An 18,351-nucleotide genomic window follows, 5' to 3' on the forward strand; every position below is an offset into this window, starting at 1 on the left:
TTGGGTAGGAGAAGGGTATTACTGTAATACAGCTGATAAATAGAAAGAAAATAGAAAAATTGCTATCTATAGGTATCATTAAGGACAAAAAGTGGGCTTAGTTTGGCAAACTTGAAATATAGAAGGCTTTAACCAGAAATGGGGATGTTTGTGCTGTTGATTCTGGTAGTATAGATAGGGATTGATGACACTACCTGGAGTATTGTTATTGTTGGAGCAGAGGAGATACCAATGTAATGAGGGTCTCAAGGCCATAAGGAGCAGAAATTTTTAATGTCTCCATGGAAAATGCTGTAAGTTAGAATGAGAACAAGAATTGGGGTAGAAAGAAAGACAAGGAGCTATAGGTGCCAAGTCTCCACTGGATAACTTTGGGTGACAGGTGACATAGTTTGATGGAATGAATCTTATAGGGCAAAGATTTTAACAAAAAGAGAGTACAGAATGGCCTGGAAATGGTGATGGGGAAAAGAAACCTCATCTCCTACCACTTGAGAAGGCTGCATGAGAATCAGTCCATAGAAAAGATGCAGCTTTTAGTTAAAGCGAGGTGGGAGAAAGGGTTGATACAGGTTGTAATATTGATGGGGATATAGTTTTCAATAAATGAGTGGTAGGTATAGAGAAGTTTCATACACTAGAATGGAAGAATAATAGAACATGAAATTGAGTCAGGAGAAAAGAAATACTAAGTACTGTGGGGGAAGTGGCATAACAGATCATTGGATCCCATTTTCATACTGCATATGAGAATAAGAATCTCTGAAATTAGATCCCTAAAATGTTTAACATGATTGTCCAAAATCAGGATCATAACCTGATTTAGAACAACTGGTTTAACTGATCTAGTGAACAGATGATTAATGACCTTATCCTATAGGGATAGGAGGCATAATGGGTTTCCTTCTCATAGCCTCAGGAGTAACAGAGCATTGAAGATTTTGGTTCTTATGAGTTGTCTCAGTGAACAAGGTTTAAAGTAGAATAAGAAAGGCGGAAAGAGTGATAGCATATTATATTCCCTACATCTTTAAACTCCTTTGTCAAAATAGAAGCTAGATATTGTTTTATACTAATAATACTAGCAGGTTCTTTAGTAATAACTCAAGTCCACTGTCTCAAGCTGATTAACTTTATAAGCATTACATGGTAAGATCACTTTAAAAAGATGATGTTGTAATTCTTTTCCTAACATTGATATGGTATAATGACTAATGATTATGGAAAAAGAATGGTATCTTTTTAGAGACAATATTTACCTCTTCCTGCCTAGATTTTTAGTTTTTAATCACTACAGTTATGTATTCCTTCCTTTTAGTTTAATAGACTTGAAATGATTCATATTAAAGCATACCTTATTGAAATAAATGACCTCAGAAGGCTTACAAAAGTACCGTAAATTATTGATTCCATTTTAGCATGCTGTTTCATTAGGGGTTTGTATTTGAACTAAGGCTTTTGTGTTGATTCTGTGTACTTTTTGGTCTTATGGGTTATTTTTTATGTTTGATTTCCTTTAATATCCCCAATTATTTGCTGTTATTCATTTTAAAAAATCATGTTGCTTACTGTATTTGTGCTAGTTTGGAAGTCAACTTTGGGAAGTGGTTACATTTTAACCTTATTTTTAAAGGCACTGGCACTGACTTTTCATCTCACCAGTAGGAAAAAGATATATAAATTCACGGAAGGAAGTTCCACATGCTTTCACTGAGGGAAAAGAATATAGTGCCCTTTGTGTGCTAATGCATTATCTTAGCAGTTGCCCATTCCATTCTAATTTTACTGGCTTATAAAACCCCAAGTGGGAATTCACTTGTGAAAAGTGGAAAGATAAAGTCAGGGGAAACCAAGCTTAGACAATTCTTTTGTGCTGAATTTCCATGTATAGAAACACTTTTATCTAGTAAGTGTAGTATTGGATCTCAAATGGCTTCCTGGGAGAATCCAATGTCTGTTCAGACAATATGAACAAGATAAATTATGTCTCTGCAGCTATTCAGAGGAAAAAGCCTGGGCTCCACATAGTGCTGGCTCTGGAGATCCAGGTGGAAGAAGCAGTGATTGTTGTGAAACTCCACAGAATAGGCTTCATTTTGTAACAACAGGTTTAGCTCCATAGCTCATCATCTTAATCATCTCTTTCCCATTCATTTCTCCAAATGCCACTTGTGGTTATAGTCTTCCTATATTTCTCATGAGGAAAGCTTTTATAAAATGACTATTGTGTTCATTTGCATGTGTGCTTGTGTGTGTTAAAGTAAATAAATTGGATCATGTTAGATACACATTTTGTCTCATTTAATAATATATCACAGAGATCTTAACAAATCCACATAAAAGATTGTTTCAGTCTTTTAGCAACTGCATAGAATAACATGATGTGGGTATTAAAATAATTCATTTACCACATCCTACATTGATTAATACTTTTGAAGTTTCCAATTGTCTTTGTTAATAGTACTGCAGTAAACATTCTTCCTCATACTCTTGGTCTTTACAGCTGTATACACTGGGAAAATTCCTAGCAGTGGAATTTATCCATCATGCAATTCATGCATTTAAAATTTTTGGTGAATGATCCCTAATTGCCCACCAGAGAGATTATTTCAGGGTATATTTCCTCAAACATCTACTTGTACTCATATAACTTTGTCAACATTGAACAATAAGAGGTTTTTAAGTGTATGACAGCTTAGTAGAGAAAAATTGTATTTTTATCATGATTTTGACTTGCATTTCTTTAATTCTGAATGTAGGTAGGCATTTTCTGTATTTATCATTTTTATTTTTTTCTGCAAATTGTTTATTCATATCCTTGGTTCATTGTGTATTAAATTATATGCAACTATATATATTACAGGAATTTTTCTCTAGTTGACCTTTTATGATTATTTTTAACCATGTAGAAATTCTGTATATCTATTTATATTCTCTGGGTTTTGTGTTTTACATACAAAGCCTATACTTATTTCATCCATGATTTCTTAGAATACTTTTTAAATTTTGTATTTTTTTTTTTACTATTGAGTTCTTGATATATCTGGAACTTACTTCAGATTGTAATGGGCCCATCATCTCTTTCAAAATATGTCCTGTTTTTTCCTGTTGATTTTAAAATTTAATATGGAAAATACTCATTTAACTGAGTCAATTTTTATGTCATTCATCTTACTGTTTCTTCCTTTCAGTGAGGTACTAGCAATACAAATACAAAATAGATCATTGTCATAAGTGACAGTATTGTAAATTTTGTTAAGTGTGTGGTTTTAACTTTTTGCATGTGCTTTTATTGCAAACACAACATATTTTAAAATTATTTGTTTATTAGTCTTTTTTTTTTTACCAGTCTACAAATTATTCAATGCTCACACTTTGTCTTAAATTTCTTTGTATTCCTAGGATCTAGTATGTGATAAATGTGTGTTTCTATTTAAGTGACCTTTCCTTTGATTCTTTTTTTTTTTTTTTTTTTGGCTCTTTGAGCTATTTATTTATTTTTATTTACAGTTTATGTTCAATGCAAATCAGTTCCATAACATGAGAAGTTACTATGAATCAAAGCATAAATACACAGACACAATATATAATCCAAATAGATGTACAGCATTCAGGTATGAAGCAAAGGGGCGTGTTCATTCACACACACAGTAGCTTTAGATCTGTTTGATCTGGTTGTTCCTGTGTAGGTTTCGAATGATGAGAAAAAGTGATTTGGGTTATCAAGACTACAGTGGCCATATTAGATACTGGAACATTTAAGCATCAATATGTGTCCATGCAAACAAAAGATTTCAGGGAGTGTAAATTTTTCAAAAGGTTTCTGTGTATCAACGCAGTTGTAAAAGATTAGAGGATCAAGACTGCTTTTAAGCGTAAGATCAGGTTCTAACTACTTAAAAATATTGACTGATAACAGAAAGTGTTCTAAACGTGGCTATTCTGATCCAAAGTTTGTTTTTTTTTTTTAAAAAGGTATTTACAGAAAAAATATAAAAGTTTTTGTGAATTTAATATGCACTTCTCAAATGCTGATTTATAAATTTGGCTTCTTCACATAGTTGCCTTTCTAATTTCAAGATTTGCCATTCTACCTTCAAAGCTGACCATTTTAATTGTGAAAGGTATTCAACAAATGCAGAAATAAAAAGCAGCATTTTGAAATTAGTTGAGGTCAATGCAGTTCTACTCTTTGGAATCAGTTTAGCTAAAGGAATCTGGCACTCTTGTTGAATGAAAACAGGAGATGGAAGATACCTACCATTTGACTTTGTGAGGATAAGCAAGACTTACTCCTGAGGCGTGGATTTGAGGTGAATTCCAATCTATCATTGCCCTGGCACATGTCAATTACTACATAAAAGTCCAAACATAATGTCAAAACCAAAAACCACAGAGGAAAGAGTTCAATTCCAAAAGGAACAGAAATAGTTTAACAATTTGAAACTTTATCTAGAATATATAAGCATTAAATTAGCACTGCTGAAACTATACATTGAGGATTTACAGTAACACCTGGAAGTTCCCTCTATTGTACATATAAATAGGATCATGGAAGCTTTTTATATTACCTGTTTTATGGCCTTATAGGTTTCATGAACCAAATGAAAACTGAAGTCTCCATTCCACATTCCATCCTTTATGTCTAGATAAAATCTATTCTTGTTTTCAAGGTAGAGTCTTAAGTGTCCATATTTCTTATGCCTCATTCAGGAAATCGTGTCTCAATTTTGGATGTTATCTCTTTTTATCTTGTATGTGAAACTCCAGCAGATTTAATATTGGCATTCATCACTTATGAAACCCTTCACATGTCCTTCAAACCAGTCAATTTGGAATTCTCAACATTTTCTATGTCAATAAAATCAGGTGTGGAATTGGTAGATTTGATGCAGACCTGCTTCTTCCTTGACACACTGGACGTCTAGTTGCTATTTCAGATTGGATTTAGAAGATGGGGAAGTAGAGATGTTTCTTGGCCTGCCTGAGTCTCTAACATTGTAGAGATGTAGAAGAGAGAGCAAGATCACAAGAAGACTGGCTGTTGACTGCAGGGCACTGCCACCTATGTTGGGTGTAGCATTAGTTGAACTGGGAGCAGGAGAGGTACTCTGTGAGGAGTTACTTGAAAGTGTCATAACAGTTGTTTGGTTTGAATAAATCTTGGTGGGTAGGAGCAGTGCCAGAAGCAGCAGCCCCAGCTCCAGACTGGCCACTATCGCTCTGCCCATGTCTGCTCTGTCGGTGCACTGTCTCCCTAGATGCTAGATTCGAGGAGATAGGGTGGCTCCAGAAGTGTGCAGGCAAGGTCTCTTTTGATTCTTCAAAGTGCATTTTTTCCTTAGTCACTTTTGTGTTTATTATGAAGTACTTTTTCTTAAGAATGTAAATAATTTAATGCAGTAATGAATATGAGGCTGCTTAGCTGAAATAATCTCTTACAAGGTCAATCAAATTATATGGTGGTATTGTGCATAGATGGATCAAACTATTACCACAGAAATCTTCCTATAAAAACTGATCCTTGGGGCTGGGGCTGGGGTCCTCAGTAGCATACTTGCCTGGCATATGTGAAGCACTGGGTTCAATTCTCAAAACTGCATATAAATAGATAAAATAAAAGTCTATCAACAACTATATATATATATATATTTATTTAAAAGACTGATTCTTAAACATTTTTTGCATTAAACTAATTTGAGTTGGGTGCAGTGGCACGGCACATGCCTGCAATCCCAGCACCCTGCGAGGCTGAAACAGGAGGATCACAAGGTCAAAGCCACTCTCAGCAAAAGCTCCTGTCTCTAAATAAAATACAAAATATGGCTGGGGATGTGGCTCACTGGCCGAGTGCCCCAGAGTTCAATTCCCAGTACCCACCCAAAATAATGATGATAATAATAATTTGAGAAGGTTATATATATGTACATTCAAGGACATGGAAAGATGTTTAATATTAAAACCGTGGTCTGATACTACCATACTCATTAGTATGGCTAAAATGAAAAATAATGACGTTGTCAAGTGCAGACAAACATTCGAAGTAACTGTAACTCTTGTTTTTTGCTGATATAATAAATTAGCCATTCTGGAAATGGTTTGCCAGTTTGTATAAAGTTAAACATAGCGTTTACCATATGACCCATCTGCTCCATTACTGGTAATTACATTTAAACATGAAAACATAGACACACACACACACACACACACACATCTCAATGTTCATAGAGGTTCTATTTATAATTACCCAAACTGTAAACTATAAACTTACTCGATGTCATTCAGTGAGAGATTATATTATGAAACTGATATGCCCATTGATACTATTGAATATGATTTGGCATTAAAAAGGAATGAATTATTAATATGTGTGCAACAACTTGGATGACTCTTAAAAGGCATGAAGCTGAGTGAAAGAAACCTGTCCAAAAAGCATATATGCTGTTTAATTCAATATATAACACTATAACATTCTTGAAGTGACAGAACTTTAGGGATGAAGAACAGATCAGTGGCTACCACAGATTGTAGGTAGGGAGGGCTTCTATAAATAAATGGTACAAAGGAGTTTTATATCTTGATAATGGTAGTAATTATACATATTGATACATATGTTATAATTCATAGAACTGTATGCCAAAAGTAGCTTTGCCAGATGATAATTTTTAAAATAAGATTTTTAAAAGTACATATCCTTGGACTTCTTCCCCAAAGATTGCAATTCATTTATACTGTGAGCTATGGCAGACCACATATGAAAAAATCAGATTCAAACATTAATAGTAAAAAACCTAGACCTGTTTTTAAGTCTTTTGTCAATCAGGTCTCTGTTGAACTAATAAAAAAGAATGTCCAGAATAAGAATAGAGATAAGAGAAGTGTCTGTTAAGTTTCTCCTAGGTCCTCACAGAGACCAGAGGTGTATACCCATTGGGTTAAGTGTACAACCCTTGTGGTTGGAGTAGAAGGTACTGTGTGAACACATTCGCCTTCTGAGAAAATTCTTACTGCAGTTACATACTTCCAATGTTTAATTTTCTTCCTGTGCCTTGGTACCCCAGCAGTCTTCACCAAGTCCTATGTTAACTGGGGTTTATTCAAGGAATCTAGAAATAATATAGCACATATATTATTAGTATATTTCAATACAGGATATTTAGACTTTACATGAAACAAACAGCAGTTCACCAATATGGTTTGTACAGAACATCTCCAAACATATTCTTTCTCTTTGAGCTCTATTCTTAAATATTAGAAATTAAATAGGTGAAGTGTCTTCTATCCCTTCCTTTGGCATCTAAAGGAGCTGTTATTTCTTAGCAAACACTCCACAACAGACTTTGTCCCAACATCTTTCCTTATTCATAAGAAGTGATTATAGGAATATTGACCATAAGAATATTGCTTGTCTGAAAAGATAAAGGCTGATTCAGTTAGTGTAATTGGTTGTAAAGTGTGTGATAAAATGATTTGTACAGGCTGACTACGTTGCACCAAAATACAATAAGAATATGCCTCTTTTGAATTTGAAAGGGGATAGTCTGGATAGTCTTTGTTACATATGTGTATATTTTGTTTTGAATTTAAGGCTTAAAATGTGCAAGTTGTTATTTATTTAGCTGGCCACTAGATGGTGTGGTTTGCTAAAAGTTTTACCCTTCCCTCAGCTTTAGAATTGAAACCAATTTCATGGAGTGCGAGCGATTTTCTTAGATCCTGTCTTCGTAATTAATTAGTATAATTATCTTAGAAGTTTAAAATTGTAAGTAACCTGAGAGTTAGATAATCAGTGTAGCGTAATCTGGACTAGAATCCCAGTCTTACTGAAATCTCACTCCCTGCTGATACAGTGTTTCTTACATAAAAGTATGGGGGAAAATGTTCTTAAAGCTCTTCAATTGTTGATAATGAGATTTTTTTCAGAATAATAACTAGCACATAGCATGATACCCAAAAGAAGCTTTGTCTGTATAAACATTTTTTAAATGTTTATCTGAAATTTTTAATTTTCCAAAAATGTGTTCTCTAGTATACAGTAAGTCTTTAATGAAATTTTTTTGGATCTTCTGCTATAGCACTTATATGTATTGCAGATAAGTGTACCAAATCCCATATCTGAGCTCAGACCAGGCCAAAGAACAGACACCATAAGTGAAATCAGTACACATAGCTAATTGTAAAGTTGAGGATCCAAGACAGGTGGTCAGTTCTATCCCATCAAAGCTCACCATAAACAAAGCTGTAGGTGAACAGTGTTGGGTTTATTGACTCATCACAATGATCAAGACCATGGCGAGCATGGAAGCATCTCAGTAAAAGGAGCAAGTCTTCTAGGCAGTGGATCTGGAATAGAAAGTAGATGTGATTTGTCAAAAAAGAGATTTCAAGGCTGTGGTGGGTAGTGTAGGTAGGTGGGGTTAACTTATGGGAATTAAGTTTTTAGGCCCTTGTATTGTAAGGACTCCAGCCTTATAGGGAGTTGGGATACAGGTTTTTGCTTATTTTTAAAATAGTATTTTTGGAAGAATAATAAACAGGTTATACTGATTAATTGCAAGAAAGGACAGCTAGATAAAGGAGGCACTTGCTTTTTACTTCATTCCTTTTGAATTTTGTATCATGTTCTGGTATTACCTACTTTTAAGATAGATAACAAAACAAATGATTTTTGTATAAGATATACTAAGATTGTATATACTTATATTTAGATCTTATATACTAAGATTTAGTCACATCCTTGGATACTTAATTTTATGCTTTTGTTGATAAACTCTTTCAGCAGCTATGTTAAATAGAAACTGCTTTTAAATACTAAATAATGTTTTTATGTTTTGTTGATATCTACTCTAGGTGCAAAAGTCAAGAAATAAGCAAGTACGAGAGTTATTCCCAGATGGTTTTAGTATTCATCATGCAGGAATGCTTCGGCAGGACAGAAATTTAGTTGAAAACTTGTTTTCCAGTGGTCATATCAAAGTCCTAGTCTGTACAGCTACGTTAGCCTGGGGTGTCAATCTCCCTGCTCACGCTGTTATTATTAAGGTAGGAGCTTACCTTCTTTTGATACAAATTTGTGTGTGTGTTAAAACAAACCTATGGATTGATTTATTTAGAAAAATATTGTGATTTGGCTGTTTCTTTGACATTGAATGTTAATTTATATAAGGGAAAAAATATTTTCTCCAATAAAATTCAGTTTATATTGTAAAAATTTAACTATCACAGATGATGAAGGGATTAGTTAAAGTACACTTTCGAGATCTTACTGTATTTGCCCAATTTCAGTATGCAGCTCTTCAGGATTATATTTATGTGTACTTATGTAAATTTTTATTAACTTTTCCTTATCTAGGGAACACAAATATATGCTGCAAAAAGAGGCTCCTTTGTTGACCTTGGAATTTTAGATGTCATGCAGATATTTGGCCGAGCTGGACGACCACAATTTGACAAATTTGGGGAAGGAGTCATTATAACAACACATGATAAACTCAGCCATTACCTCACTCTGCTCACTCAACAAAACCCAATTGAGAGTCAGTTTCTGGAAAGTCTTGCAGATAACCTAAATGCAGAGGTAAGATCTGATCAGTCAAAAGTTGGGATAGAATCGTCAGCTTTAAGAATAACGATAAAGGTTCTGTTGGTTTTTACTTTGTAGTATTTAGGAATACAGATTATGCCATATAGTCATAAGACAAAAGAGGCTTGCGGGGGGGGGGCGATATTGTTGATTAACTCACAGCAGTATAAATGTAGACAACAATACTGACAGGAACTCATTGTTAAATGACCATGCTTTCAATCTATGAGGTTTTGCTATAGATCAGAAATCCAATCTAAAGTTTACAAATCAGGGAAACAGAAATAGCAATAACTGATATTTTTAGTGCTCAATTGATGATTAATATTTGTATGAAGTTTTTCTAAGTTTTATGAAGCTTTCTTGTCTTTATTAGGTCATTTGATTAACTTTGTTATGTAAAATGTGATTGCCTAAATTGAGCAAGAGTATAATCTTTTATTTCAAATGTGTGTGTGCAGGCATGTGGGAGTGTGTGGGGGGAGACTTTAATAATAGGATTTAAATAATGGACCCGGAAAGCATAGGCAACATCTCAACTGGTAAAAAAAATAAACATTTTACAATTTAGAGTATATATATCAAACTTTCAAATGAATGTTCAAAGTTCAGTGCAATGTTTTCATGACATTTTTAATGACTGCACAAGTATTCAATACTTTCCTACCTCAGTATCCTTTTTTTTAAAGTTAACTCAAATAATATAGGTAATTTAGGTAAGATGTAAATATTGAATAAATGAATGAAATATTCACAATCATATTCACAATCAAATATTACTTATTGTGTGCAAGTCTATATGGAGTACTTCTTAAACAGCTTATAGAAATTCTATTCGGGTTATTTAGAAGACTCTTTATAGAGAATGAAAGACACACTCTACATTATGTAGTTCTTCTGTTAAGAAACATATAGTCCAAAAGGAGAAAAAAAAGACATGGAAAGAAAATGACAACTTCCATAGAAGTACTTGGTAGAAGGAGAAAATATGTTTGACCTGGGGCTATCAAAAAAGGCTTTTTTCAGGATGATAGTAAACTTAGTCTGAGTTCAGAGGATAGATAAGTTTTGGAAAATAAGTTTGAAAGTAAGAAAAAAAGCATGAAGAGCACTGGTTTACCTTAATAAAATTACAGGACAACAAAAAGAGATTAGAAAATAAAATTTGACTCCAAAGAAAATATTATCATAGCTCAATTTTGGTCCTCATTGCCTACCCTGATTGCATGGTGTAAGTAATTAGGTCTGGGCCAATAGTGTTTATAATGGGATAAAATCTATTACTGTAAAGTGATGGTAATAGTAGCATAGGCTAGAGACTGCTGGGTGCTTCATGTACATTCTCTTATTCTGTCAGACCTGCTAAGTAAATATTATCCTCAGAGAGATGTGTAACTGCCCAAGGTCACTAAGGTATAATTTTTAGAACTAATATTCAAACTGAGGTCTATTTAGCTCTAAACAAGATCTTTTTATTGTTGCTTAAGACTTCTGTAATCTTATTGAAAATGTAATAAGTTAAAAAAAATACATTACCCTACATTAGGATTCTCCCTTCTTTTCTTCTAAAACCTGAACTAAACATTTTCCAAAATGGTAGCCATAATTTCTCTTACATTTACAGTAAAAAAGAAAAAAATAATCCTGTTTTTCTAAAATTTTGCTTAAAGAGCATGTCAAGGAATACTAAATCTTAGCCAACCTAGAATTAGTTCTTGATAGTTTTTGTAAGTGGTAGTCACAATGTGTTGATGTTATTATGCAGAAGACACAAAGTAAGTAAAACAATGCTCTTGTCCTCAGGGAACTCTTTCCTGGGGACAAAAAAGTAGCACCAGTGAAACTGTTTGATCTAGCCCTGCGTATAAAAATAGCCCTTAAGTTCATCTCATATTAATTAAAGTACTTGCTAGAAATGTCATTTTCAGAAATGTCAACACACTCTGAGCACAATTCCATTTAGTGATATAAAGGGCATTTAAATAATGAAACATATAGATTGAAATTTTTAGTTACTATAATGAAGTATAGCCATTGCTAAACTTGCTCATATCTTGGTTTACTGGAAGAGCTCCCTGTTAACAGTAAATTTTCCTGTTAATGAAACAAACTCCTTTAAATTATAGTTGAATGTGAAATTAAACTTAGTCATCTGTACACATCAAGTGTGAAATTGGTTTATAACATAAATCTGTGCTGCATTCTTAATGGATTTGTAAGTCCTTAGACTGCAAAAAATCTTCGCAAGACTCTAAAATATCACTAATCAACATAAAGGCTATGTTAGGATAGTAACGTTGCCTTTATTAATATATTTGATTTCATGAATATCAATTTTGACCATGAATTTAGAAAAACTGGAGAAAATATTTTATGAAGTATAATTTAATGCAAACATTTTATGAGACATCTTTGCTGATTGATGCCTAATGGGGCTAGCTCCATAATGCTAAAGTTGAGAAGTAACAAATCCCTTTCCTATAAAGAGCCACTTAACTTTGCACTGTGAGAAACACTGATATATGTGTTTCAGGCTAATTAAAATGTATTCATGTTGCTCAGTGTATATTCTGTTCTAATCCCTATATTCCATACTTTATAACTTTGTTAATTATTCTATATCCTAACATATACATTCTTTGTGTACACAGAGTTCTTGTCTCTTCAGGATGTTGTACATATACTGGCTCTTGAGTTAAAACCTCCACAGTCTGACTACCCTTCCTACTTCCATTACTCCTCAACATAGGCCTTCTGCCCTAGGAAGCTATTACTCTACTCACTTCACTTAGAAAGGCCCAATTTTCTTTTTTATGAAATATAGATGCTCTCATTGTGAAAATTCAATAAGTGCCTGTTCCAAGTTGGTAGGCAATATAGTATCACTATTTTCTGATAATCCCTTCATATGTAGCCCTACTTAAGCAGTTCATATATAGATATAAATACATATATGTATCTATATATATATACATGCTCATGATTATATTTGCTTATTTAGTTTCTAAAAACTATATAAAGTTGATAGAAACCATATGAATGGTTTTAACTAGTTTTTTAAAACACACATATAGTAAAAATAAATAAGATAACCTTAAAGACTAAAGTTTAAATAGATAAATATGAAGTGACACTTGAGTCTGATTTCTGAATTACCAAATTTGGAGTGGATTTTATTTTTGTTAAAGAAGAATAAAGGTTATTACACTATACACTAATGCCACTTTTACATGTTATATTTTTGAGAATCTGGTATGTGCTAGACTCTGTGGGTGTTGGGCTTCTATTTGTCATCTTAATTACTTATACATGCCTCACCTCCATGACTAGAGAAGTGAGGTCAGGGACCATACTATTTGTTACCATATCCATTGTACCTTAAATAATATACAGGCTTTTTAGTGGCTTGTTATGATTATGGAGATAAATGAATAAATTTCAAAAAGAGGGAGTATGGAAAAAATACAAGTTTTATGAAAGGCTCCTGTATCAGATAGCCACTAGGGGACAGCAAATATTTTCAAGAAAATTTTTATTTTTGTCACTAGGTGGCATTCAAGGATTAGTCTCAAAATAAGGTATACCTTTACATTTATTTTTCTGGATAATCTCTTCCCTTTTAATGAATTATTAGAAGATTTCCATTACATGATCTAATTTTTGATACCTACTTTCTCTTTTAATCTTATAACTAATAGCAATAGGTAATTATTAATGTTTATTTGATAAGTCTGATTTTTAAATTGTCCTTTATAAAATTTTTGTCTCTTGAGATTTGTATAGTATTTTAAAAGAGCATCATAAGGTCAAAAGGGAATGAATATAGGTTGTTATTTTAAAGTAATAACATAAAGTAATAAGGGAATATAGGTCACTATAAAAGAATATATGGGTTATATGACAATACAGTTTTGACTTGCAAATAATGAAATCAGAAATAGGTGAGACTGTCAGCTATTTATCCGTATCATCAAACTAGTTTTATTTACCTAAGCAGACTGGAAAAACTGTTTAAACATCCTACACAACTCTCTTATTGGCTTAATTTTAATTCTTACTGCTTTTCATTTTCTGAAAAGCCTTACAGTTTAGATTTAGGAAATGTACTTATTTACCTATAGTATGGATGGCTTGGTCATTTTTAAGTAAACTAGTGGAAATTTAGAAGTAAATAGGCAGAATCTTCTTACATATTTTTACTTTTGGTTGTCCCACTTTTTAAATAACAAATACTAAGATGTAATATTATAGTGAAAATTATATGCTGCTGTATCTCATCTTCAATTTACTCAAGATAGCTAAATGTACACTTTTTTGTTGTTGTATTTTGTTTTGTTTGGTGCTCGGGATTGAACCTAGGACCTTCTGCATGCTAATCATGTACTGTACCACTCCCAGTCCATCTACATTTTTATTTCATAAAAAAAGTTATATAGAATTAAAAATTATAGGGATTAAATCAAACATGAAGATTTTTATTTTCTTCAATATTAGTACAAAAAGTGGCAGCATTTGTTTTCCTCCCCCCCCCCCCCGCCCCCGGTGAGTGAAAAAAAGGGTTCAGGAACAAATTTATAGCTGTCAAGTTTCACAACTTTGGTTAATTGTTAAAGTAAAAAGGGTACTTTAAGTAAAAGCAGAATTACTTCCTATAAATCCCTTGCTTAAGGAACTATTTTAAGAATACATCTCATTAAAATTCTGCATTAATATCCTTATCTAATCATTTCTTTCTCTTTATTACACAGATCTTATATTTATTGTTGTGTTCTAAATTATTAACCTTTGGTTTTATTTAATAAATATATCACAGATCACTTCAAATGCTATATTAAACATTATATTTCCTTTCTGAATATAATCTAAACAATCATCCAATGATTACTTTGGTTCAAATGTTTAATTATCATATTTTCCCTTTGCTTGTTTAAGTTTACCAATTAAAAAAAACACCCTATTCTTGTATGATTTTGAAAGCATAAATATTAATATGTCTAAATACCAATAAATTTGCTTTGTTTTGTGCAGAAATAATTGCATTTTCCATTATATGCATATTGTATGTTTATACTGGCAGTCCTCTAAATGAGTATCTCTAAAGGTAAAAACTACCATTGTACCTTCTATGATTTTATTGATGACAGTGCACAGAATCAGGATAAAGATCGACAGAATTAATAATATTTCATTTTTTTAAATAATGTTGAGTTTTATTTTTGAATCTTTATTCATTTTATTTATTTTTTTATGTGGTGCTGAGGGTTAAGCCCAGTACCTCACATGTGCTTAGACAAGTGCTCTACCTATAACCCCAGTCCCATATTTTGTTATTTTTATTCTGGTACACTTACATTTAAACATATTCAGTCGTTTTATTATATAAAATGAAACTAAAACAAAATGGATACAGAATATGAAAAAGAATTAACAAATGTCAAAAATGTCCTTAATGCTATGTAGAATTAAAATCCATACAGGGAAAAATAATCAAATGTCATCATTGAGTAAGTTCAGTTTGGGAAGATAGCATTTCCAATGTATTATTCTCAATGAAATAAAGAGGACTGCTGTTTTCGTTAACTGAGAAGTCATTTCAATGATTGTGCTTACCTTCTTTAAATGTAGCACAATGTTCTATTTTGAAAACTTAATTTCTGGCAGAATGGCCTTTGCTGTAATGTTTATGTTTGACTTTAATGCATTACTTTAATTTCTGTTGTATTTTTGATTTGCAGATTGCTCTGGGAACAGTCACAAACGTGGAAGAAGCAGTGAAGTGGATAAGTTACACTTACCTTTATGTACGGATGAGAGCAAATCCATTAGTGTATGGCATCAGTCACAAAGCTTATCAGGTAGAAAACTCAAACTCATTTATTAAAAAAAAACACCTCAAACCTTCTTTTTGGTTCTGTAATCCTTTCATGATGTGAGGATAAATATTTGCTACTGTTGCCTCATCTGAAAAGAGTTATGGACCTACAAGAAAAATAAAGAGCCTTAATCGTTTTTTAAAATACACTAAAGAAAATTAAATTGGTTCCTTGTAATTATTTTGCTTTATTTGAATCTCTTTTCCCATTAATAATGTTAATATTTGTATCATTCTATTTTTCAGGTATATTTCTGTTAGATGTTAATATTTCACCATGATTTTTTACTCTGATACATTTAGTTTTAGAAATAACCAGATATAAGGAAACATATAGACCATTTTTAAAAATAGGCTTGTTATATACAATCTACTCCTCCTGTCATGTCCCTTCTATGCCCTATAGTGAAATTAAAAGATAGCATTAATGCATTATTGTCTTAACAGTTTAAAGTTTGAAGTCAGTTTCATGATTCAATGTGTATGCATAGACAGAGAATTAGATACATGTGATAACAGGTCTTCCGAGCTTTATAGTTGTGTGGTCCATGTGGCTTACAGATCTTGTCTTTTCTTTAGAACTATGCTTTATATACTGTAAATGCTTCCTAATTACAGATAAAATTCAATTGTAATGTAATAAAAACATTATTTCACCATCTTCATATGATATTTACCTCTGTTAAGTCAAAATTATTAAAGAGGTTGAGTCTAGCTCAAAATTATAGTTTTTCTCTATTTACCAATACACATACACACAAATATTGTATTGATAAATACACATACATATGCATTGTGTGTGTGTGTTTGTGTGTGTTTTTGTGTGTGTATTGGTAAATGCTATATATAAATATATGTGCATTTGTTATCAAAGCAATTGCCAAACTTTTGGGGTTTTTCTTTCATTTTTCCTTTTCTTGTGCAGTAGATTTTGCCATGGAAGAGTTGAAACTTAAGACTTAGGGGGAAAAAATTAAGAATAGTAGTAGCAACTAGTTCTGAAGCTGGTAATCTGAAATTCTTAGGTTTTTATACTTGGGTCTTCTTTACATGGAATTCCACTACTTTTCTGCTTCTCAGTTAAAATATGTGCTGATCTTCAAATGGATGTCCTATTTTATAAGCGATTTGTTCTGTTATAAAATATAACTGCATTATAATTTGATTTTATACATTTTTATATTTATTAATTTTTAACTGGTACTCTATAGACACACATAAAGGTGGGATTCACTGTGGGTTATTCATACATGTGCATAGCATAATTTGGTCATTTTCTTCACTCAGTTCCTCCCTTTTCCATCCCTTCTCCCTTCCCTCTGTACCCTTTATCTACTCCACTCATCTCCTTTCTATTTTCATGGGACATTGCCCACCCCCTTTCCCTATTTTTTCAGTTCTTTAGTTAACTCTTGCTTCCACATATGAGATAAAACATAAGGCCATGACTTTTTGAGTCTGGCTTATTTCACTTAGCATGATGTTCTCCAGTTCCATCCATTTGCCAGCAAATGCCATAATTTCATTCTTCTTTATGTCTGAATAAAACTCCATTTTGTACATATACCATATTTTCTCCATTCATTCATATGTTGATGGGTACCTGAACTGGTTACATAACTTGACTATTGTGAATTGTGCTGCTGTGACTCAGCAATCCCAAAAGACCTTGCACTTTTTAAATAATGTGTCTCTAAATGTTCTCATCACAAATATGATCATTGTGAGAATAGTCAAAGGTACAATGAAAATTTTCTGAAGGACTAAAAATAAACAGGTACATGTATTTTCATGGGCTAATTATCCCTTGGAATAAGATAAACACATCAATTGATTTTTAAGTATTAGGTTAATATCAAAAGTTTTTTTTGCAGTATAATGAAAACTTTAACATAGTTTTCTGGTATTTAAAAAAGAGGAATTTTGTTTCATTCCAGGATTCATAGTTTTACTGCCTTTACAGTTCTATGTCTTAACTTTTTCTTTAACTTATATGTTTTGATTTTGTTGCTCTGTAAATTTGTATCTATAGAATTCTTATAGACAAACACAAATCAAGTAGTTTGGACCTTATATATATAGTATCACTTATAGCAAATATTTGCTGATAATACTCTTGATGCTGTGTTACTTATCTGCAGTTGGTTTCCTTTTGCCTCATTTTTCTGATTTTTAAAACTCTTTAAGCTGCCATAAAGATCTAAATTAAAACAAATGGCAGAAGTTTTAACTCATTAGATTTCTAAGGAGTTTTACTACTTCTCCAACCCCCCATTAAAGGTCATATTTTACATTATTGCTCATAACAAGAGATTAATCTTCAAGACTTAGATGTGTATGGTTGTGCACTTGTACAGTATGGTTGTGCATGTATGTACGTAGCAACAAGAATATTTGTTAATATTTTGTATTAAATATCAATTTATACTTAGAAAAAAATTATAATAGTTTTAAAACTATATAAAAGTTCATTGTCAACTTCATTTTATTCTTTGTTTCTATTATTATTATAGACAAAATGGATTTTTCCACCAACAGTTGTGAAAATTACTAAAACAATAGAATTGTATTTTTAAGGGGATAACCATGCATTTATTTTTGTGTATTTTATCTTTGACAGGGGAAAGCATTCTTGCCATCATATCTCCAAATGACTGATAAAATAGAAGTATGGTTTGGTAATTTAAAGTGCCTATTTAAGTGTGGGAAGGAGAAGATGATGTTTTTTTTTTTTTCCTTATACCTGATTCCCTGTGTCTATAACCTTAAAGATTATAAGACCACGGAAGAATAATATTGGTATCTAAAGAGACTGAACAGATTGATAATTCTATTATCCAAAAGACTATGCGGATTGATAATTTTAACGAATTTTAAAGCTTTCTTTATTTAATCA

The 18,351-nt window shown here is 32.2% G+C and overlaps 1 protein-coding gene across 2 annotated transcripts in view; it reads left to right on the top strand.

Moving 5' to 3' along the window:
• Ascc3 (activating signal cointegrator 1 complex subunit 3) overlaps window positions 1–18,351 on the top strand; it is a 364,887-nt gene that overhangs the window by 198,112 nt on the left and 148,424 nt on the right. For both annotated transcript variants that reach the window (XM_071613180.1, XM_071613179.1), the window contains exons 15-17: window positions 8,851–9,042; window positions 9,353–9,577; window positions 15,319–15,438. In XM_071613180.1, the coding sequence (XP_071469281.1) occupies window positions 8,851–9,042; window positions 9,353–9,577; window positions 15,319–15,438 (537 nt within the window). The remainder of the gene's footprint in view (window positions 1–8,850; window positions 9,043–9,352; window positions 9,578–15,318; window positions 15,439–18,351) is intronic.

This window comes from Marmota flaviventris, chromosome 6 (assembly GCF_047511675.1).
Source record: "Marmota flaviventris isolate mMarFla1 chromosome 6, mMarFla1.hap1, whole genome shotgun sequence".
In the NCBI taxonomy this organism is placed as follows: Eukaryota; Metazoa; Chordata; class Mammalia; order Rodentia; family Sciuridae; genus Marmota; species Marmota flaviventris.